This window comes from Acinonyx jubatus, chromosome B3, assembly GCF_027475565.1.
Source record: "Acinonyx jubatus isolate Ajub_Pintada_27869175 chromosome B3, VMU_Ajub_asm_v1.0, whole genome shotgun sequence".
NCBI classification, from domain to species: domain Eukaryota; kingdom Metazoa; phylum Chordata; class Mammalia; order Carnivora; family Felidae; genus Acinonyx; species Acinonyx jubatus.
Window position 1 is genome coordinate 144,061,515 of NC_069386.1, and position 21,149 is coordinate 144,082,663.

A 21,149-nucleotide genomic window follows, 5' to 3' on the forward strand; every position below is an offset into this window, starting at 1 on the left:
GGCCATGCGTGTCCCTGGGGGTGGATCGGCCGGCTCGGGTGTCCAGCGATGCCAGGCCGTCCCATCGCACTGTAGGCAGCAGTGTCTCCTCTCACCTGGCTACCCCTGGAATGCAGCCAGAGTGTGCAGGGCAGGTGGCCTGGGGGGTGGGGTGGGGGGAGGGGCCGCTGGAGCAGGCACCCCAGGGGCAGCCGGTGTCCCCCGCCCCCCCAGGGCAGAGCAAGTGCCACCGGGGCACTGGTGCCAGCTGGGCGGAAGGCCCCCACCTGCCCCAGGCTGTGGCTCCATGGTTGGGGGGACCTTTGGGGGACAATCCAGACTTTCTGAGCAGCACACGCCCGCCCTGGCTGCGGTGTCGGATGGGAAATTCCTGCCCTCTGCCGGGCGGGAGCTGCTAAGGGCGCAACTTGGGCCCTCCCTCGGGAGCCTCCAGTGGAAACTATGTGGGGAGGAGAGGGGGTGGGCGGCGCGCCCTTTCCCCAAACCCGGGGCGGAGGGGGCTCTGGGTGGGTGAAAGCCCGCCTGGCAGCGCCGGGGCGAGGGTGCCGGGACCGCCTCGGGGAAGGTCGGCTCCGGCCCGCCTTGGGACGCAGCGGCCCCGAGCTCCCGGGGCCGGCCGGGAAAGCGCGTCCCATTTCCTGCGGGCGGAGCAGGACTCGCCGCCTTGTTTGTTTCCAAGGGGTTGCCATGGAAACCGGGCGGTGCCGCTACCACTGGTCTCCGCGCGCCTCGCTAGGCGCGTCGTTGTGACAACGGTGTGACTGCGGTGCGCCCGCGCGGCCGCGGCCTTCTCGTTGGCACCGGCTCCAGGAAGCCCCCCAGCAAGTCAGGTGCTTCCTCCGTCGCCCACAGCCCCGGACGCTCCCGCAAGATGCGGGAGAGGCGGCAATGGGCCTGTGTGCCGGGGTGTGCCGCCTCCTCACTTCCCCTTGCCTGACCTCCACCGCCGCCCCTCCCTCCATTCGGTGCCGGCCAGGGAGGCGGCCCTGAGATGCCATCTAACAGCCTCCTTCCCCGTCCAGAGCCCAGGGCTGCGCATGGCTCGGGGGCCTCCTTCACCATCCTCCTCCCTAGCTGCATCCCACCTCCCACCAGTCCAGTCTTACCCGGCTTGGGAAGGCTAGGCCCCTGCGAGGTCACATGCCTTCCACCCCCGACGTGGGCCAGTGTGGCCCTGGCTGCTGTCACCAGGCAGGCATCCCGGGGTGGGGCCGGGGGCGGGGGGCTGCTCTGCCTGCACCTCCCTCTGTCCCCACTTCGCTGAGGTCCAGACCCTAGGTTCCCATGTCCTGGATGCCCAGCACCTCTCCCTCCAGGCCCTGCCCAGCTTCCCCCCTGGGTCAGTGACCCCAGCATCAGCCCTAGGCAGCCCTTCCCCTGCTAGAGTCTCCCTGAGAGCCCCACCCAGCCCAGGCCAGCCTCCCTGAATTTCTTAGGACTGGCGGAGGGGGGACTGACTCCCTCCCATCCCTGGGTCCAAGCAGCAGCTCACTGACCACCAGCTGTGGCTCCAGGGGCTGAGTGTCAAGAAATCAGCAAGGGCCGATGACCCTGGCTCTGGGCTGCTGGGGGCTGGGCCAGGTGAAGACTGGCGGGGGACCAGGGCAGCCAGGTGTGGACAGCACATTTTCCCAGGGCTTGGCTGCCCTCTGGCAGTGGGGAGGAGGGGCTCGGCCGGCTGCCGGTCCTGAGAGGCTGGAATTTGAGGCGGTTCTGCATGGTCTTTGGCTCCCAGACATAGATTCTTGGAACAAGGCTCAGCCTTCGGGGGAAGGGAGGGTCACCCCATCCGTCCAGACTGTCGACTCCAGGTAGGGCTGACTGAGGGAGCTCAAGGCCACGTGTGCCCCCCATCCTCTCTGCATGCCGCCTCTGCTTCCAGGAGAGGAGGACAGGAGCTGCCCTCTCACCTGGTCTGGGGGGTCCTGGGTGGACAGGAGCCAAGTCCTGGGAAAGTGCAGTGTCTGATCCCTTCTCTTGCCTCGGGGCAAGGAAGGTCCCTCGAAGGCCCAGCAGGCCCACTCTGGGGCAGAACCTCAGAGCAGAGTGGGGGGTCCCGGGGGACAAGCTGCTGAAAATAGGCCCTGGGAACGTCTGAGTGTCCGTGACTCAGCTGAGCCTGGGGGAGGGGGGAGACCCTGGAGAGGGAGCCAGCAGTTGCCCTGGGGCATTTGGCCCTTCAGCCCTAGGAGGGGACATCCTTGTCCATATTGAGGAAGGGGCCTGGAGGCCAGGGCACGGGGTGGGGGCTTCAAGGATGGTGGGGGGAGGCCAGAGCAAGTGCCACAGAAAACAGCGGGAGAGAGTGCAGGGGTGCTGTCCAGCTTGAGGGGCAGAGCTTTCCCAGTGGGTGAGGGTGGCTGGCCCCAGGCAGGGACTCCTCAGTGGTCACTGGCTCTCAGGTGCCTGGAGCCCAGCACTGCTGTGGAGGTACCTCGGGGCCCTCTTGGGAATCGTCCTGCAGGGCAACGTCCCTCCTGGTTTCCATCTGGGTCCCCAGCCAAGCTTGGGTGGTGCATGAACAGCCAAGGGCATGGGGGTGTGCAGACAGAAGGGTGAACATGGCCTCAGCTGATGCACCCAGAACCCCACAGCCACCTCCCACAGGTCTTTGGGCCCGGGGTGCCCTCATGCTGTCCCTGTGCCAGGCAGGATGTTGTGGGCACAGAGGCAGCCTGGGGCAAGTGGCTGGGTTGCTCTGTGTTCCTGTCCTGGCCACTTTGTCCCTCATGCTCCAGACACAGCCCCTGTGCCTGCTGGTAGCACTAGGGGGCAAAGTGGGGGAAGGCTACACCTTGGGGTGTATTAGGGGGCTTACTGTGTCCTCCATTTGTTTGGGCAACAAATGCAAACAGCACCCCCGAAACAGTGGGGCAAGGGGTAGGTGGCCGAGCAAGGCAGATTTGGGTCTGGAACTGGCCCCTGGGCCAGGTCAGTGCCCCTCGCCCACAGGTGCCCCCTGAGCCAGGTGAGCTGATGGAAATAGGAGGTCTTGCACCTCGTGGGGCCCAGGTCTCCGGTGAAGCTGTCAGGGCCCTGACCGGTACCCAGCAGAGCCTCAGACGGAGGCGGGCTTGGATACAGACCCTGGGGGGAGGCACAATCTCCTCCAGGAGGTGGGGGCTGCAGCTGGTGCGGGGCTCCCATCCCCTCAGGTGGGCAAGATGGGTAGGGAGCCCAAGGGAATTGGAGGAGCATTGCCAGCCTGTGGCTGAAGATTTGAGAGGGTTCCAGCAAGCGTGTGTGTGTGTGTGTGTGTGTGTGTGTGTGTGTGTGTCTGATGTCTGGAAAAACTGGTGTGTACCAGTTAGAGGGCGAGGCACATGGCCCTTGGCTACTTTTGGCATTCCCCCCCCCTGCCCCCCCCCCACAGCCCTGTGACCATGGCAACAGGAAATAACAGCAGAGAAAGCTAGCCGGAACCTCACCACCCCAGGGATGGTACTCTCTCATGCTCCCCCATGGTGGGAGGGGCTGGAGTCACAGCGTGTGGGTGGGGGGCATCCCAGGGGCAGGGTGGGTGGACAGGTGGGCAGAGCTGGCTCCTGGCCCCACCTGCCTGGAGCCTTAAGGTGGTGCTGTGGGCCGGACAGAAACCTGGGGAGGCAGCTGGGGTACCCGGACAAATGCACTCACACAGTGATGCCCGTGGGCACCAGGACAGAGGTGGGTGCTTCCGGGCTCCCCGTGGGGCTCAGTGCACCCCTCTAGCACATCACCCTGGTAGGGGTGGAGGCAGCCCTGCCCTGGAGCCCCAGGCCTCCACCCAGCACATGCCGTACATCCATGCAGGGCAGTCTTCTCAGGAAGCTGCTGGTGCTATGAGCAACATGTGTGTGACCAAAGCCCCATGACCCACTGTGACAGCCCCCCCGCCCCAACCAGTGGGCCTCGGGCCCTTCCCGCAGCCCCTGCCTCTCTGGGCCTCTCTGGCCTGTCTACATTTCTGTCCCCTGCTGTGTGTGTTTCTGTGCGCCCATCCCCCCCACCCTTGCTCTTCCCCATCCCGGCCTCTTTCCAGATCCCGCAGCCAGGAGATGAGGGAAGTCAGGATCCACCCTAGTGACCCTATCTGTCTGCAGCAGCATCGGGCACAGGCCAGGGAGACACCAAAGGATGGGATGGGGGGGGTGGAGGAGGTCGGGCTGGTGGCCTTACCTCTGGAAACCGTGCCCAAGTGCCCCAGCGCTGGGCAGGGAGGGCCACGGGCCGGGACGTGACAGTGAGTGTGGAGGCTTCAAGGCTGGAGCAGGCCAGCGTCGATGGGTGGGAGTCCAGGGCTCCAGTGGCGCGTGGTGTGCACCCCCACTCCTGGGGGCAGTGGACAGCCAGCCGCTGAGCGTTTAGCGATGTGGTGCAAGCCTTGCAGACCCCAGGGCTGGCAGAGTCCCAGCCAGGGGCAGAACTGTGGTCTCAGAAAGGGGGTCTCAGGGAGGGGGGGGTGATGCAAGGAAGCATGAGGGACAGGACATGAGGGTGTGGGAGCTAGTGTGCCCTACTCACCGAGGGCTCACTCTGGAGGTGGCCTCTGTGGCCCTGCATCCCTGGCCGCTGCCACCCTTACCCCAAGCCAGGCCTCTTTTGGGGGGCAGAGGGCGGGCCCTGTGGGGGTGCGGGTGGGGGCACCCATGGTTTCCCTCCCCCCTCCCAGTGCCAGGCTGGAGGCCTATGGTGGGGAGGTGGGCTTCAGGGAGGGTGAGGTTGGAGTCGCTGAGTGCCTGTGGGGAGGCCAGGAGCCCCTGGGTCCTGTCAGAGGATGGTCTCCAGCACCTTCCAAGAAGATGGGGGCCTGGATAGGCCCAGGGTGGTTTGGTGTTGAGAGATGGGTGTGTCAGCAGATGAGGAGGAGGGTGGGAGCCTAAGGGAGGGACATGGGCAACCCGGAGAAAGGGAGGAAGGGTGGGGTGTGGGGGGCCGGGGCGGGGGGAGGGGCTGGGGCGCTGGGGGGCCAAGGGGCTGGGGCCTGACAGGGAGCTGGAGCTTAGCTGAGGAGCCAAGAAACTGGGTGTGGCCGGGGGAGGATACGTTGAGCAGGCAGACGGGACAGCCCCCCCCTTCCCCCCCCCCCAGCAGAGAGGACTGTGGCCAGGGTGCCAGTGGCCAGGAGGGAATGGCCTAGCGGGCAGGGACTTCCTAAGGGGGACATGGAGTCCGGGACCCCAGCCAGGCTGAAGCCTAGGTCTGGGCTGAAAGGCGGCTGGGAGACCCCGCCAGCCCCCTGGACACTTCCCACTCCCAGGGTGGGTGGAGTAGGACGGTCTCCACCTGGCACCGGCCCGCACTTGCCCTGGGCGTCGGACTTGAGCCACTCCCGTCGTGCGCTCTCGTGCTCTTCCCGCAGAGATAAGGAGCCCTTCCCGCAGAGATGCCCTGTGCGTGGCCGCGCCCACCCCCGCGCTCACACTGGTCACTGTTACCGCGGAGGGGAGGGAGGGGACGTTCCGTCTCGAAGTCCCCTCTTCCAAATTTCCCGGGTTGCTGTCCAATGGACTTCCCAGGCAGCGGCGGGGGTGGAGGGCTCGCAGAGGCCGGGATGTCCCTTGGGGGTGGGGGGCTGGGGAGGGGTGGGCGTCCTAGCTCCGCGTGTGATGAAGGCCGGAGGGGAGATTTACGGGGGGAGGGGCTACAAGGCTGAGACGTCGCTGGTCCCCAGCCCTCTGTCTGGGAGAGGGTCGGGTCAAAGTGTGTGGGGAGAAGGAAGTTCGCACACGCTGGTTTGCATCTATTTGCATTTTATCGGTGACTCCCTGGATCCCAGCTATCTGGGGCTCGGAGGACTGGTGTCGGAGGACTGGGGACAGGGGCCGGGGCGCTGGGGGGCCGGGGCTTCCTGGCCCTGGGGAGCCCCTTCCCTAGATCGCGGACCCTGGGCAAGGGGCGGGGCAGTAGCCCCCGGAGGAGCCCCGCCCCTTCAGCGCATCCCCAGGGATCCCGTGCGCTCCTTGAACCGCCCCCCTACCCCGTCGTCGGTTAGGCCCGATGCTGCCTGAAGGCGGGGGTGGACCAGATGACCTTTCTTGGCTGGTTGGCCTGGAATCCAAGTCCGCGGGTCCAAATCCTGGACTCAGGGGGCGGGGCTCGAGGGGCGGGTCCCAAAGGGGCGGGGTCTTGGGGTCCCTGAAAGGCGCACACCCCGCGGGACCCACCCAGTCCAGCTCTCCTGTCTGCTCCTGGCCGGTCGTTCACGCCTGACCCCTTGCCGCCATGCCCAAGTGCCCCAAGTGCGACAAGGAAGTGTACTTTGGTGAGCGCACCCCTCCCGCCCCCCGCCCCCCTCCCCGGCCCACTCCCGGCCGGGACCGCGGTGCACCCAGGGACTACGAACAGGGCTTCTCCGGAGGGCTGGGCGCGCTGGGGACCCTGGGGCAGCGTGCCGGGAGCCGACACTTCAGCCCTGCCGGCGACGGCTTGGGTATGCGGATCAGGACCCCTGTGTGGGGTGGCCCGAGGTCTCTGCTGATTCGACGTCTCTGGCCCGCTCTCTCTCCTTCGGTCCCGCTGGGTCTCCCCGATTCTGGGTTCCCCCTTCTCTGGGTCTCCCTGACTCTGGGACTCCCTGTCGCTGGATCTCCCCAACTGTCCCGTTCCCCCTCGGCGCGCCCTGGGCGGGGACCGCGCGGCCAAGGAAGAAACGCTGCGCTCTGGCCGCCCCTCCCATAGCTAAGTAGAAACAGACGCGGAAACCGGCGCCCGGGGCGCGATCCCGGGCGCGCTCACACCCCGGGTGCCGCCTCCCTGCCCCGCGCCCCGGGGCCCACCCAGGAGAGAGGCGGGAGGAAGTGGGAAGGGTCTCCCCCGCCTTCGCCCCGGAGAAGGGCGCCTGCAGGCCCCATCTCCGACCACCCCCCGCAGGTCACCCAGGCCCCCCACCCTGGCCCTCGAGGCCTCTTCCTGCAGCTCCACGCAGCGCCCCCTGCCGTTTGTTTGGCTGGACACGCCTAGGGGACTGGGGGTGCCCCTCCCCACCCACGGGCACGGAGGCCAGCTGAGACCCTGGGTGGGCCACCAGGCGGGCGTGGGTGAGACCATGCGCAGAAGGAGCTGGAGAAGGCTGTTACTTTAGGCTGTTATGTTAGCAGACGGGTGTGCCCTGTGGCCCCAGAGCAATGTCTTACAGTAGGGGAGGGGTGTATGTACCTCTGCAGCTGAGCGGGTGACCTCTCTGGGGAAGGACTGGCACCGGCCTTGCCTGAAGTGTGAGAAATGCGGAAAGACGCTGACATCAGGGGGCCACGCTGAGGTAGGTGGGGCCCGGAGGGCAGTGGCGGGCGCAGGGTGAGGGGTGACAGCCCTTCATGTCCCTTGTCTCTGCAGCATGAAGGCAAGCCCTACTGCAACCACCCCTGCTACGCCGCCATGTTCGGGCCCAAAGGTACGCTTCCTAGCATGGCCCCTGAGCTGCCTTCCTCCTCCCCACCAGCCTCCCCAGCACCTCCCCCACCCCTCAACCTGGTAACCTGCCTACTCTTTTCTCTGCAGGCTTTGGGCGGGGTGGCGCTGAGAGTCACACTTTCAAATAAACCCAGGTACACCCCCATCCCCCAGTGCAGACCCTCAGGCCTTCAGGATGGTCCCTGCACTCCCGGGTGAGGCCTGACTGCTCACTGGACCTGCACTCACTTCTGTCCTCTGACCTCTCTGCGCAGGTCGTGGAAACGCTGTCCCTGGTTGTCCACCGGGCCACTGCCCTTCCAGGCTGATTCCAGGCCTTATCCCCAGGCACCCGGGGCTCCCCTGTAGTCTCCCTTGCCCTCAATAAAGCTGAGCACTCAGAAGCCCTGCCTCTGTGTGTGTGTGTGTGTGTGTGTGTATACATGCCCGCTGAGTGCACTGACAGGGTGACAGGGGGATGGTTCAAGGGAGCCGCCACTGGGGGTTCTGACTCCTGGCCCTGCCAGGAGCCCTGCTCTTCCTGCTGTGCTGTTCCCTGGGGCTGCCACAAGGCTGAAGCTTCCTCTGCAAGGCAGGCGGCTGGCCACCCTGGAAGGCCCTGTGGTGGCTCAGCTCCCCAGCTCCCAGGCCCCCTAATGCCCCCTCGGTTCAGGGATGGGGCTAAGGGTGGGTCAACAGGTCAGCGGGAACATGAGGCCTGGTAGTCGGTTGATGGTGGCCACAGGGTGAATCAGCTGTGCTCAAGCTGGTTCCGTTTTTTGAGAAGCTTTCGGGGCCTTGTGGTGGGGAGTCCTCGCCTGCTCTCTCCACTTCCTGCCCACCCTTGTCTCCATTCCCCACCTGCCTTGGTGGACCAGGCCAGCCACGTTCCTGCAGGGGCATCTGCCTGGACAGCACCGCCCCTCTTTTTGTACACCCTCCCTCCAGAGTAGCAAGTAGCCAGCGGCCAAGTGGGGAATTTGAGGACTAGCTGGGCAGTGGATAGTTGGGGGCTTTCTGGAAATGCCCATGTCAGTCTGGCAGCAGCTGCAGACTGGACCACACTCATTACCCCCACTGGCCATTCAGTCTCCAGTCCTGGCAGAGGGCCACCGCTCCCAGGCCTTGGCCCTACCCAGGCCTTGCAGGGCTGAGCTGGACGGGCTGTTGGGGGCCTCAAGGGCTGCGTGTAGGGTGTGTGTGTGGGGGGGGGGGTTGTTGGGTGGCTCACAGAGCTCCAAAGGGTGGGAGCCATAGTGCATCTGGTGGGGAGGGGGTGGGAGAGAACAGATGGTGCAAAGGTGAGGCGGGGTTTCTCAGCACCGTGGAAGGGTGGGGGCTGGGGCTGAATCTGAGATTCAGCAGTGTCTTGCGCCACAGTGAGGAGTGGCGGTACCCCGGAAAATCTGGGCCAAGTGCTGGGGGGGGGGGCCGCGCTGCCCCCGTGTAGCCCACAGCCAGGTGGGACAGTTGAAGGGATGAGGCCTGCCGCCAGAGGGGGCCTGACCAGGCCAGGACGCAGGAGAGCACTTCAGGTGGCACACTCAGAGAGAAGACCCGCTGGGCTGGGCGGGTGGCTCAGGGGTGTGGTCTTTATTTTGATGGCCGCAGGGCGCTACGCCTGGCTCAGCAGAGTGGCCTGCCTGCGGGACCCGGCACGGCGAAGCTGGGGGCCTGGCAGTAGTGTCCCCTGCCCGCGGGGCAGGTGACCGGCCCCGCGACGGTGTGTGGGGTGGGGATGGGGGTGGAACACAGGCCTAGGAGCGGGCCGCGCGGGAGAGAGGGAGGAGGGCAAAGGTGGGGACCTGGGGCGCGGGGACCCGCCGCCGACGCACTTCCTGCGGGCGTGGCCCCCGCCGGGGGTGGGGGGGGGAGCGGTGGAGGAAGCGTAGGAGGGTGGCGTGGGCAGGGCGAGGGTCGGAGGGCTGGTGGCTCTGTCCTCCCGACCTCTTCGCTGAGGTGTAATTCACGTGCCACACGTACAAAATTCGCCCGTGCCGTCTGTCAGCTCTAACCGATGTGCAGGGTTCTACAGCCGCCCCGCGTGCCCGCGCGCGCCACCTGCTGTGTGGGGCGTTTCCTACGCGCACCGTGGACACGCGACAGCGCTGCGCGCCCGAGGCCTTTCACGAGCTGGGGCGTCCGTGCGCACTGCCAGGCTCTGGGACCGCGGGCGAGCGCTTCGCTGCCCTCCCTGGCACCGCGTCCTCGGCCGCTCCTATGCGGCGGCGGAAGGAGACTTCCTGGGTGCAGAACAGCGAGACCGGGAGGACCGGGCCGGGGTCCGGGTGTAGGTTTGGGGTGGGAAGGGGGCCGCCCGCATCCCGCGGGAACCCCTGGTGAGCGGCCCGGCCGGGCTCGCGGAGGCACAGGGACGCCCGCGAGGGTCGGCGGCGCCTGGCTGCGTTGCGCTCCCGGCCGCAGGGGGCGTCCGGAGCGCGGCCCAAAGCCCTCCGCGGGTTGCTAGGCTGCCATTTGGCGCTAAGATGGGTGAGGCGCTGATTGGTGGGGTCTGGACGAGGCGGCTGTCGGGTGTCGCAGCGACTGGGCCACAAAAAGCGTACCCCGGAGCTGTCGTCGCCAATTGGCCCCGAGAGCACCGGAAATGCCTGCGCACTGGACAAAAGAGACTGCACTCAAAGGCCGGGGGCACCGCTCATTGGGCCGACGCTGGAGGCGTGTCTCGACCCGTTCGGTGACTGGGCGTGGGCCTAGCAGAGACAGCACCGGCGCGGTGATTGGACGCTGGGACCCAGCGGCCGCGGCGCGCAATCCGAGGAAAGTCAGCGCGAGCTGCATGGGGCGGCGGCGGCGCAGGGTGGACCGGGGAGCCGCGGTCGGGGCCTTGCCCGAGGCCATCGCCGCGCTGAGTCGGACGCTGCCCGCTGGGCCCAGCCCCGAGATCTTCCGCCGCGCCAAGTTCGACCGTCCGGAGGCGGTGAGGCCCGCGGGGCAGGGGGCCGGGTCGGCAGGAGCCGGGGAGGACGCAGGGTGGCGGCCGGCCCAGCTGACTGTCGCTCTTCGATCCCCGCAGGCCCCGGCGCTCTGGCAGCTGCTCTTTCGCGTGCTCTCGCCGCTGTCAGCCAACGGCGCCTCGGCGCCCGCAGCCCAGGGTAAGCCCCGCTCCGGGGAGGCCCTGGCTCCGCCCACTCACGCAAGTCCCGCCCCGTTAATCACTCCCTAGAGTGAGCCTTGCCGCGTGGGCCCTGGCTCCTCCCACTCGCCTCGCTGGGTCCCTCTCCTGTAAGGCCCCCTGAACGGCTAGCCCCGCCCCCTTCAAGCCCCGCCCAGGTGGGCCATTGCCCCGCCCACCCACCAGGGGCCGTCCAACTCACGCAAGCCCCTCCCCGGTCGAGCACGTCCCAACAGTAAGCCACGCCCTGTTGGCCTTCGCTCCTCCCACTCACGTCACGAGGTCCTCCTCCTGTAAAGTCCCAAACTGGTTAGCCCCGCCCCCCTGGCAAGCCCCGCCTCAGGCGGGTCCGGGCTTCACCCAGTCCACCACGCTCCCAGCTCTGGCAAAGCCCCGCCCACCTCATAAGCCGTGTCCCCATTAGCCTTGGCTCTCTCATCCTGTAAGTCCCCCGATTGTCCCCTCCTAAACCTGGCCTCTGCTTGGGGGTCATGCGGGGGTCCCTAAAAGGTCTGGTGGCGCACTCCTAATGGGTGGCTCCCTGAGCAGGCGAACCCCCATCTACAGAGGCCCAAGTCCGAGTGGTGAAGTCGGAGCTGCACTCCCAGGGCTACCCCAGGCGGGCGCTGGCACAGCTCCCTGAGGACGGCTCCCAGGGCAGTCGCGAGCTTCTGCTGGCCTTGGCCTGGCTCCTGGCCCGCGGGCCCCTGCTCGAGCGGCTGCTGGCCCAGACCCGCGTGCGGCTGGGCGACGAGATACCCCTGTGCGAGGTGGGTGTGGGGTGAGAGGGAGTGGGGCCGGGTCCTGGCTGGGACCCTGGATGCGGCCTGGGACAGCCCTGTGGGGTGGGTGTCGCCCTCTCCACTGCTCTCTCCTCCTCCCCTGCCCTTCCCTTGGGGGCAGTGTTGGGTGTGTGCTCCCTGGACGTGGGTGTGTGGCACCCCTGAGGACCATGGCACTCATTCCAGGGGCCTCTTTTCCTGGGGTCTCTGCTGGGGGTGTGGGAGCAGGGCGTGACCCTTGTCCCTCTCTAGTGTGAAGCCCTGGCCAGGCCTGGCCCCCCTGTACCCCGTGTGGAAGCAGATGGCCCTGTGGACATACGCCACTTGCAGTGGCTGATGGGAAAGCTGCGGTTCCAGTGGCGGAAGCTGATCACCAGTCAGCAGGAGCAGTGTGCCCTCCTGGGCAAGGTACTGTCACCGGGGACTGTCCCCCGGGGACACTTACTGTCCATACTACAGGCTGGAGCCTGGCCTTTGACTGGATGTGGCCCTTCCCAAGCCTGGCTGGGAGCTGACTGGTTGGCCACTGCCCTGTGGTGGCCCAGAGCCTGAGCCCAGGGCTCCAGGTGGTCCAGGAGGGGTCATAGGGCAGGTGGAGCTGGGCATCACTGGGGCCAGGAGCCTGTGGGGTTGACTTTCCTGTTCCCGGAAGTCATCAGAGGCCTCAGACTCGGTCTCTGAGCCACGAAGTAGGCTCTGGGTGCTGTGGGAGCCGCTGCTGCCTGGGCATGTTTTGGGAAGGAAGGTACCCCCTCCTTCTGCCACATCCTGGGTGGAGGCTGATGGGCAGCGGGCGGCTTCTGTAGAGTTCCCGAAGGCCACTAAGGCTCAGCTGTGGGGCACAGGTCACCCTTACAGGTCCAGTGCAAAACCTGGGCTGAGAAGGGGTTGGGCGGGGGGCCTCAGACTCCCACCGATGTAGGGCTCCTTGATGCTGGGTCCCCCCCACCCTGCACGTCTGCCCCTGCAGGGGACCTGTTCATCCCTCAGCTCTTCTCCGGAGCTGTGTCGCTCCGGCTCGGACTGGGCTCCTGTCACTCCTCCTGCTTGGGACATGGCCACCAGTGACCTCCGTGATGCCTTGAGGCCGGACCTTGCTGGGAAGCCTTCCCTGTCCCCCAGGTCCAGACAGTCGCTCTGTATCCTTGCCATTGTCTTCACTGGATCTCCTAGCCTGTCCGGGGGCTGTTTCTCCCACCACACGGACCTGGCAGTCAGTGAGCTTAGAAGCAGGGATGCCCGATTCCAGTTCCACCACACCCCTGGGAACTGGGCAGGATGGGGAAGCTGTAGGCGGCACTGCCCATACCCCACTCTCTGCAGGAGCCTCCTGCAGGGCCCAGGGCCAGCTCCCCAGTGGTGCTGACCATTGTCCTGAGCCTGACCCTGGCCTGCCCTGACCACCTTGGCCAGGCATGGCCCATTTTCCTAGTCTGCAAGGCAGACCCCCGAAGCCTCACCTGGAGCTGGGAGAGGCGCCCCTTCCTACTCAACCTGGGGTTCACGCTGCCTGTTTCAGATCCACTCATACACCCGCGGCTGCCACAGTGACCGCAGCCTTGGCCACCTGTCTGTTGCTGAGACCGAGCTGCTCAGGGACGCGGAGGGCGGCCAGCAGGTGAGGGCTGGTGCGTGTCGGTGCCATAGGACTGCAGACGGCGTGAGGTGGTGGGGGTCGAGGTGGGGAGGGTCCTGGGAGGGAGGACCCAGGCGACCGGCTTTGAGCTGTGGGTGACTGCCCAACTCACCATCTTGCTGGTGGGGGGTCCCAGACATGTCCTCAGGGCCTCCCCCAGCTCCCAGACCATCCGGTGTTGCAGAAATCCAGGCCACGTGGCCGTGTGTGTGCGTGTGGCTGGGCACAGTTAGCGAGGGAGGGGGGCTGGTCTAGCGTGCCCTGTCCTTCGCTGACTTTCTTTTCAGGACGCCCCCGTCTGTCATTATTGTTTCCTTCCCTCAGGCTGGCATGGCCAGGACGTCCTGGGACAGGCCCAGGGCTGGCTGTCACTTGACGGTTGGGCTCTGGCTGGTCCAGAGTGTGAGGCTGGCACTGTGCAGCCTGGGGGGCACTTGGCCAGGCAGGTGGGCTGAGGCTCAGGGCTGGTGTGGCCCCTCTTGCCAGGCCCAGCAGACCCCAGCTCGGGAGGTGTGTGCTTTCAGAGAGTTGTGCCTCCCTTTGTGGGGTTGGGGCAGCCACCGGGGGGGCGCTTGCCAGGCCTGCGGTCCTGGCCAGCACGTGGCCAGCCCTCCCAGGCAGGGCTGCGCGCATTCTCTGGAAGTGCTGAGGCGGTATCTTGGCGACCTGAGGTGCCCTCGGCCAGGTCCCCTTTTACGGGTGACTCAGCGAGGCCCAGGCTTCCTGCCCTTGGTCCCTCTGGGTTGGAGCAGGGCTGAGGCTGCGCCGGCTTCAGCCAGATGTGGCCTGGGGTCCTGGTCTCTGTGGTGGTGGTGGGTGGGAGCCCGTGGCGCCCTCCCCCCCCCCGAAGCTGGGGCGTGCGGGCGCCTCCGGAGTGCAGACGGCATGAGGTCGTTGGGGGTCACGGTTGGCTTCCTCCCAAGGTTTCTGGAGGGGTTGCTGGCAGAAGCCCGGATCGGTGTACCCAAAGAGCCCGCACTCTTGGGATGGGTCCCAGAAGCTTCTGGGGTGATCTATGGTTGCTGTGTGAGTGGCCAGGCGTGCTGCAGAGTAGCTGGACAGTGAGCGTGCTTGGTTACTGGCCGGGCCTGCAGCCCTTCTCATGTCCCTGTGCCTCCCTGCCTGCCCTGGCCACAGCGCAGTGGCGTGCGGCGGGGAGGTGGCTGCCTCAGGAGACTCCAGCACGGGGCCTGCACGTGGGGGGACAGTGGGGGCGTGTTGCCTCTTCCTGCCGTGCCTGCCCTCCTTCCCATAGCCTGGGAGGTGGGGAGCACCTGGGGACCGTTCCACATTCACTGTGCGTATGCGTACCGGGACGTGGGTGCACCTGGCACCCTCCGGGCTCCAGGCCGTGCTCCCCTGGGCCCACAGAGTGGTTCTCTCTGTGCCTGGCTTTACAGCGATGGGCTGGGTCCTTGGCTTGGCATTCAAGGCCGCTCCCCACCTGGCCTCCGGACCCCTGGAGCCCCAGGTTCCTGCTGCAGCAGCAAGCAGGCCCCTGGTGGCTTGGCTGGCAGCCTGTTTGCTGTTTGCAGGGGCAGAGCAGGGGTCCCTTCCCAGCCAGGGGAGACCCTGGGTCACGGGTGCCTGTCGTACAGGGCCTGTGCACTGGCCCTCCGTGAGCGGTGGCTTGTCAGAGCTCTTGTGGGGCCACCGTGCTCTGGCCCTTTGTCCTGGCCTCAGAGCATGCTGCTGCGTTCCCAGGAAGCCCGGCGCACCTGTCTTCCAGAAGGAGCAGTGCCTGTGGCCTGGATGGTAGGCTGGTGGCTGCCTTCAGAGAGGGGCCACAGCAGGTGCAGGCCTGTGGCTTCCTGAGGGGGCAGCTGGGAAGGGATGGAGTGGGTGGCGGTGGGGGGGGGGGGCGGGTAGGCCTCAACAGCACCTCCCCGGTCGGTGGGCCTCCTGGTGGTGGAGGCCGAGGCTGGGGCAGGTGCTGCTGCGCTCCAGCGCGCGGCCACATGTTCCTGCGGGGTCTGCAGGTTTGGGGCTGCGTGAGCCGGGCAGGGGGCTGTGCGGGGTGCAGCTGGGCCCTGCATGCCGGTGCCCAGGCCCAGCCTCCGCCCTGCCTTCCTGAGGTATACAGAGGGTTTCCCGCCCCGAGAGCCTGGCAGGCTGCCCCTTCTGGGACCTCCTCATCTGCCTACAATCTCCCGGGTGCAGCCCCCCAGTCAGTGAGGGATGTGGGGCAGAGGTCCCGAGTCGGCGCTTGGGCTCAGCCCCTGACCCTGTGGGGACGGTGGGTGTCTCTGAGGCCCCAGCCTGGAGGTGGGGCTGCTGTATCCTGCCCGCAGGGGGGTGGCTCTGCCATTGCGGGGCCAGGGGGACTGGTGAGCACGGTGGTCGGGTGCTCGGTGCTGGGGGTCCCAGGTGGGGTCCTGACCCGGCCACGGTTTATGGTCTGCTTTGCAGCTGCTTCGGAGGCTGGAGAGCGAGAATGTGCGCCTGGAGGCAGCCCTGCATTGGAGGCGCCAGGAGCTGGTCTTCTGGCGGTGGATGGTGTGACTGGCTCCCCTCCCTGTCCCAGCCTTGACCACGGCAGCCCCGGGGTGGGGACGTCTTTCTAGTTCTCGGACAGGACGAGGAGGTTGGGGGAGGCCCCAGACACACCCAGCCACCAAGCTGGCTTTGCAGGCCGGCTGGCTCTGAGTCTCTGCTTCTTTGCGGATGTCTGTCTGTCCGTCGCCTACCCTGCCCAGCTGCTGGGGAGCCCAGACTCCTCAGGGGTCCACAAGTCTGGGTGCCTCCCTGGCTTCCAGCTCACTGTGCCACCAGGGGGGGTGGGGGGTGGCCGCTGCCCCCGGGCCTCTATGCCCTCTGTCCCCGTTGGCTGAGGGGCTGGACCTGGGGTCGAGGCCCGGACAAGCTGCCTGCCACTCACTTGGTCTCTCTCCGCAGGACACAGTCCTGGGCACCTGCCCTCCAGAGGCCTCGCAGCCCACGTTTGTGCCGCGGATCCCCGAGCGGGGGGCTGGCGAGTGGGAGCTGGTGGCCCGCGAGCTGCAGGCCCTACAGGAGGAGTTGCGGGGAGCTGCGGAGCCCCGGCGGGCAGCCTGGGAGGCCAGGGTGAGAGGGCTGGGGGCTGGTGTTGGGGCCGAGGGGGCCCGAAGGCCGTGTCCTGGGCAGGATGTGGCCGCCCCTGGTTCACGAGCTGCCGTCTGCCCCGTGCAGGTTGGAGGCTGGGGGCCCGAGTGGAGTGCGGTGCAGCGGGCCTCACGGGAGGCCGTGGGACTCGAGCTGGCAGCTCTTCAGCGGGCCTGGGAGCGAGGTGGGGCCGCAGCCCAGCCCCACGGGCCCTGCCGGCTGGTGAAGAGTGACGCCGGAGCCTCGGGGGGCCCAGGCCTGCGGGCGGCCCAGGTGATTGAGGTGCTGAGGAGCCGGGAGGCCTGCCTGGAGGCAGTGCTGTGCCAGCTGCAGAGACAGTGTCGGCAGGAACTGGCCAGGCTGGCGGGAGCCCTGCCCGGCCTCATCTGGATCTTGCCACCCGGTCGTTGAGGCCCTGTGCCCGCCTCGAGGGGGACCTGCCCTGACCGGCCCCCGGTTGGGCCTCGGAGGGGCAGATTTCAGGGTGGTGGCAGGGACGACGCAGACACAGGGCCCCAGGCATGGTCTCCCTGAGCCCTGGGGCTGTCCCCACCTGGGGCAGAGCCCAGCCCCTTGGCTAGTAATACTGGGGGCAGGCATGACAGGCCCAGTGTGGAGTCCATGGGCCTTCAGGACCAAGAGAGGACCCAGAAATAAGTCGTAGAGACCTCCCTGCAGGGGTGAGGCTCTGTTCTGGCCCTCCCTCTGCCACCCTTCCAGGTTCCTATCTGGGGCAGGTTGGGGAGGGTCCGGTCTGTGCTCAGGCCCAGGGGAAGGGGACCCTGGGGGGTGGTTGCCGAAGCTGGGCTGGTCCAGCGCTGCCCAGGTGCTGGCGGGTCAGGCATGGCCTGCAACACGGCGTGGGGATCGGGGTCCTTCGGGGGATTGCCCCGCATGCCCCCTACACACCGTGCCCCGGGCCCCTACTGCACACCCCGCCCTGTGGGTGCCTGGTGTGTGCGTGGGGGGCAGGGACGCCGGCTGGGAGCCCGGGGGTAGGGGGCTCTGCTCCTCTCCTGGGAGCGGTGCTGGGGGTGAGGGGGAGGCCACTGTGGACAGAGGGGGCTTTGTTCCCGAGACCGGTCGGGGAGCTGGGCTCGGCCCTGACAAAGAGCCATCTGTGTCTGGGGGATGCGCCCCCAGCTTGCCGGAACAGGCCCCCTCCATCCTGGGGGCTCAGCCTCTCGGCACCCCTCACCCAGCAGGCGCAGACAGCCGCGTCCCTGCCTCCCTCGCCAGGCTCCCCTGTCCTAGGGCGGTTGAACCCCAGGCTGCTGCTGGGCGGGCCTAGGGGCCTGTCCGCGGCCTCCTGCTGCCAGCCAGTTCAGGCCCGAGGACACTTCCACGCCTGGGCCCCGCAAGAACATTCTCTCACTGGCTCTTCCTGCCTGGCTGGCGTGTTGCTGGTGTTGCCTGGTCTCGGCCAGCCTGCCCCCACCCCGACCCCTGTCCCTTGGGGACGTCGGGTTCTCCCCTCCCCACACGGCCCCCTCCCAGCTCCTCAGGTGCTCCAGCTGTGGCCCGGGGCCTGCGGGGCCCCGGCCCTCCACCTGTCGCCTCGGTGTGTGAAGTCACTTCTAGAACCCCTGCCTGCTGGGCCCTCCGCCATCCTCCTAGCTGCTGGACAGGACCCTTCCTGGAAACAAGTCACTCAAAGCTCCCTGTCCTCTGTGAGTGCCATTGAGTCAGGACACCCACTGGCCCCCGAGAATGAATTTTAGAAACCAAATGCAAACTCGGTGTTCTGGAGCTGTCCCTTCTCAAACTGCTCTGTGGATCCAATACAGCCCACTCGAGACCCCACGTGTGTCTGTGTGTCTGTGGGAGTTCGGCGCGGATTCTGAGAGACACGAGGTGCCACAGGCCAAGTCGGGGGGAAGCGAGGCACACTCGGTGGTCCAGGGAGCAGGCTGGGCTCTGACATTGGCTCCTACTGTTGCCGCCACGTTAGCACGCGCTTAGTGGCTCAGAAGCACAGAAGCATGGCCACCTTCCTGTAGGCGGGGCCGCAGCCATCACGGTCCCCGGCCCCCAGCCCCGGTCAGGGACCTTAGTCCTCTTCTGCACGTGACATGGCAGGTCCGCAGGCCTGCGGCAGGGCCTGGGCGCCACCCAGCCCCCTGCGGCCCCACGGAACAGATGCAGGCCTGGCCCAGCTAGCTCGAGTACGCGGGTTCTGCCTGGGACAGGCCCGTGCTGTGGGGGCCCAGGGTTCCCCATGGAGATGTGAAGGCAGAGCAGCCTGTGGGGGCCCAGGACCCCATACTCCACTGGCCCCCATGGACGCCAGAAACTTCTGCTTATCGGAGACCCCGTAAAGACCGGGAAAGACAGGCCACAGGAGAATCCGTTGGTGACACTTGTAACCTGTGAAGAGAGGGTAGAGGAAACGGTTTTGAGGAAGACAGAGCGGGCCTGGGGCAGGCACCGCGGGGAGGAGGAGATGGGGTGGTGATGTGCCCGCAAGCCGCTGGGTGGGCGCAGGGCCTGCGCAGGGCAGGGGCTGGCGGGCCTGGGCCAATGCTGGGGACGGCCGCCCGGCAGCCGAGCCAGGAAGAGCAGACTGTGGGCGATGCCGTGGCCAGGACTGGGAAGGTGAGGGGAAGTACAGACGGGCCGCAGAAGGTGACGCACGGGGAGGCCGTGGGGAAGAGCCCAGTGACCATCACAGCAGGGCAGGGCTGCGGTCTGTGTCCCTTGCTCCGCGGGCCTGTGTTCACAGGGATCCGCAGCACCTGTGCCGGCCTCCTCCCGTGTTTTATCCACTGTGGCACCGACAGGACCTCCGGTGAAGCCCTGCCTGTGAGGGCGTCTGCACTTGGCCGCTCGCGATCACGGCATCCTGTCCCTGCTCCAGCGCCTGGGTCCTTCTGGCCCTGACATCACTGCCCAGGGCTGGCTTTCTCTCCCTTCAGGGCACGGCCTCCTCACCCTCATTGGTCGACCTTGGCCGGGCCTGGGCTTGGGGCGCGGCGACTGGACCAGGCCCTCCAGGACCCTTTGCGGCTCGTGTCTCTAGGGGGACACTCGCGGGGTGTTCCCAGCGGCACTTATGGGGGAAGTTGGGTCCGAGGGGCGCAGCTGGTGACCTGGTCCACACCCCCCCCCCCTCCGGTCCTCGCCTGCGGTCGTGGCCTCCAGCCCTGCACCTGCCCCATGCTCCTGTGTCCCCCCAGGGTCTTGGGTACTGAGTGTGGCAGCTGCCCTCCTCCCCTCTCTGTCCCTTCTTGGCTGAGCTCACCATTGGTGAGCAAGGAGTCACTTGGTGCCTGAAGTGTGCCTGCCCTGGGGTGGGGGCCAGAGACCTGGACGAGGGGCACCTAGTGTCCCAGGAGGGTGGTGAGACAGAGGAAACGGGGTGCATTGGGGGCAGCACAGGCACTCGGAGGGGGCGGGGAGGGGTGGGGGCTGTAGACTCCTGTGGCCCAGGCAGGCTTTGCTGGGACGCGGGGCTCAGGGCTTCGTTCCCACAGGCCCCCGCCGCTGCTGGGGCTCAGCAATGAGGCGGGCGGGGAGTGGGGGTGCCAGGCTGGGGCCAGGCCAATGGCAGTTTTGGGGTCTGGGTCTGTGGCTGTCTTGGTTGTGGGGCCTGTGAGGTGATGGCTGATGTTTTGCCTTCTGGGTTGTTTAGATTCTTTATTTATAATACCCAAGATTTTTCCCCCTCCTTTTTGGGGGACAATTTTTATTTTTCTTTCTTGGTGGCGAAAAGCTGATGTTAAATGTATGATCTTAACCATTTTTAAGTGTATGGGTCAGCAGTGTTGTGTGCATTCACACTGCTGTGCAACAGATCCCCAGAACCTTCTCCTCTCCCCTCTGTGCAACTCTGTCTCCATTAAACACTCACCCCCACCCGTCCCCAGCCCCAGGCACCCCCATCCGCTTTCTGTCTGTATGGATTTGACTCCTCTACGGACCTCTGATGTGTAGATTACACGGTGTTTGTGTCGCTCAGGAAAATGTGCTCATGGTTCATCCACGTGGTAGCAGGTGTCAGAATTTCCTTCCTTTAGAATAACGCGCGGTAAGATTCCATTTATCGAGACACCGCGTTTTCTTTATCCATTTTCTTCCTGCTGTTGGCCGCAGTGAACAGGGGTGTGCAAATATCCCTCCTTCTGGTGATGGAGGCGCCCGCGCAGCCCCAGAGACACTGGCACGTGAGCCGGGTGCAGGGACCAGATGGGCATGGGGCTCGTTTCCCTGGGGGGACTCGACTCGGCAGCGGCGGGCGGTTGTCCCGTGAAGTCAACGTCCCGGAGTTTCAGACCTCACACTGGACACTGCCGTCCGAACTGGCTGAGCCACGCGGATTTCCGCCTGGCATTTGCTCTCTTTTCATCACAGCAGCTGCTGTAAAACCAGCTTTGCAGAGATACCGCAGAAAGGAAAGCAGATCGCGGTCCGGTCCGCGATCCACGAGGGGGTGTCCGGCTTGTGGCGCTCACCTGTTTCCCTCAAAATTCACGACACCTTGTGCTGCCCCTGAGGATTTGCCGTGGCACCCGGGGGTGCCTAGACCCACGGTTTGGGAACTGCGGCCCCCACCAACGCCGGTGTTTGTGGCCTGCATTCCGTTTCTCTCCACGTGGTGCGGGTTTAAAGCCTTGTGCGCAACTCACCACCGCTTCTGGCTCTTGTTTCCACTTGATGGCTCAGCCAGAGGAGCAGAGCCGGGAGGAGATTCGACGGAAGCATTCTGAGATGGCTGCAGTTTCATCGTGGCCCCGGCGTTAACGCCTCACCCCTCGGCAGCGGGGAGGGGCAGGTGTCCTTATTCTCCCGCCGCAAGGGTGCAAACCCAAGGTTTCTCCATCAACCGCTGCTTTCCGTGCTTGGTAACATTTAATTAACTAATTTAGAGCAAGTGCATTAGTGGGGGAGGGGCAGAGAGGGAAGGAGAGAATCCCAAGCAGGCTCCGCACTGTCTGCTCAGAGCCCAACGCGGGGCTCGATCCCACAACAGCGAGATCATGACCTGAGCCGAGATCAAGCGTCTGATGCTCAACCAACAGCCACCCAGGCGCCCCTGGTTTTCTAACGTTTAGAAAGTTTTCTTCCACTCTTAATTTCCTAAGAGCTTTTTCAGAATCATGAACTTCACTCATCAAGACAATCTTATGATTTTCTCCTTCACCCGTTT

The 21,149-nt window shown here is 66.2% G+C and overlaps 2 protein-coding genes across 9 annotated transcripts; both read left to right on the forward strand.

Annotated features, from left to right (window-relative positions):
* The first annotated feature begins 6,083 nt into the window (after positions 1-6,083).
* On the forward strand, positions 6,084-7,775 carry CRIP1 (cysteine rich protein 1). Its single transcript, XM_027066800.2, has 5 exons — positions 6,084-6,244; positions 7,146-7,240; positions 7,315-7,372; positions 7,480-7,526; positions 7,647-7,775. Exons 1-4 carry the CDS (start codon positions 6,205-6,207, stop codon positions 7,518-7,520), a joined length of 234 nt encoding a protein of 77 aa, XP_026922601.1. The 5' UTR covers positions 6,084-6,204; the 3' UTR covers positions 7,521-7,526; positions 7,647-7,775.
* A 1,405-nt stretch (positions 7,776-9,180) lies between these two features.
* Positions 9,181-16,620, forward strand: TEDC1 (tubulin epsilon and delta complex 1). Of its 8 annotated transcripts, XM_053225076.1 has the most exons (12): positions 9,182-10,309; positions 10,406-10,484; positions 11,072-11,274; positions 11,539-11,694; positions 12,806-12,904; positions 13,846-13,996; positions 14,492-14,498; positions 14,652-14,677; positions 14,802-14,815; positions 15,332-15,418; positions 15,818-15,985; positions 16,091-16,620. In XM_053225076.1, the coding sequence occupies exons 1-12, from the start codon at positions 9,977-9,979 to the stop codon at positions 16,412-16,414; spliced, it is 1,647 nt and encodes a 548-aa protein (XP_053081051.1). In that variant the 5' UTR covers positions 9,182-9,976; the 3' UTR covers positions 16,415-16,620. The 8 variants fall into 8 exon arrangements, with proteins under 8 accessions (XP_053081049.1, XP_053081051.1, XP_026922605.1 ...); XM_027066805.2 differs by lacking the exons at positions 13,846-13,996; positions 14,492-14,498; positions 14,652-14,677; positions 14,802-14,815 and having other exon boundaries at positions 9,203-10,309; positions 11,054-11,274; positions 12,806-12,914; positions 16,091-16,381; XM_027066801.2 differs by lacking the exons at positions 13,846-13,996; positions 14,492-14,498; positions 14,652-14,677; positions 14,802-14,815 and having other exon boundaries at positions 9,242-10,309; positions 11,054-11,274.
* The last annotated feature ends 4,529 nt before the right edge of the window (positions 16,621-21,149 follow it).

What these genes read in the sequence shown, in the direction of transcription:
- CRIP1 (XM_027066800.2), top strand. Translation starts at nt 6,205, where the DNA reads ATGCCCAAGTGCCCCAAGTGCGACAAGGAAGTGTACTTTG. An exon ending in CGACAAGGAAGTGTACTTTG is followed by an intron (nt 6,245 to 7,145) that starts GTGAGCGCACCC and finishes GTACCTCTGCAG; the next exon opens with CTGAGCGGGTGACCTCTCTG. An exon ending in CATCAGGGGGCCACGCTGAG is followed by an intron (nt 7,241 to 7,314) that starts GTAGGTGGGGCC and finishes TTGTCTCTGCAG; the next exon opens with CATGAAGGCAAGCCCTACTG.
- TEDC1 (XM_053225076.1), top strand. Translation starts at nt 9,977, where the DNA reads ATGCCTGCGCACTGGACAAAAGAGACTGCACTCAAAGGCCGGGGGCAC. An exon ending in CTCGGCGCCCGCAGCCCAGG is followed by an intron (nt 10,485 to 11,071) that starts GTAAGCCCCGCT and finishes CCCCATCTACAG; the next exon opens with AGGCCCAAGTCCGAGTGGTG. An exon ending in ACGCGGAGGGCGGCCAGCAG is followed by an intron (nt 12,905 to 13,845) that starts GTGAGGGCTGGT and finishes CTTCCTCCCAAG; the next exon opens with GTTTCTGGAGGGGTTGCTGG.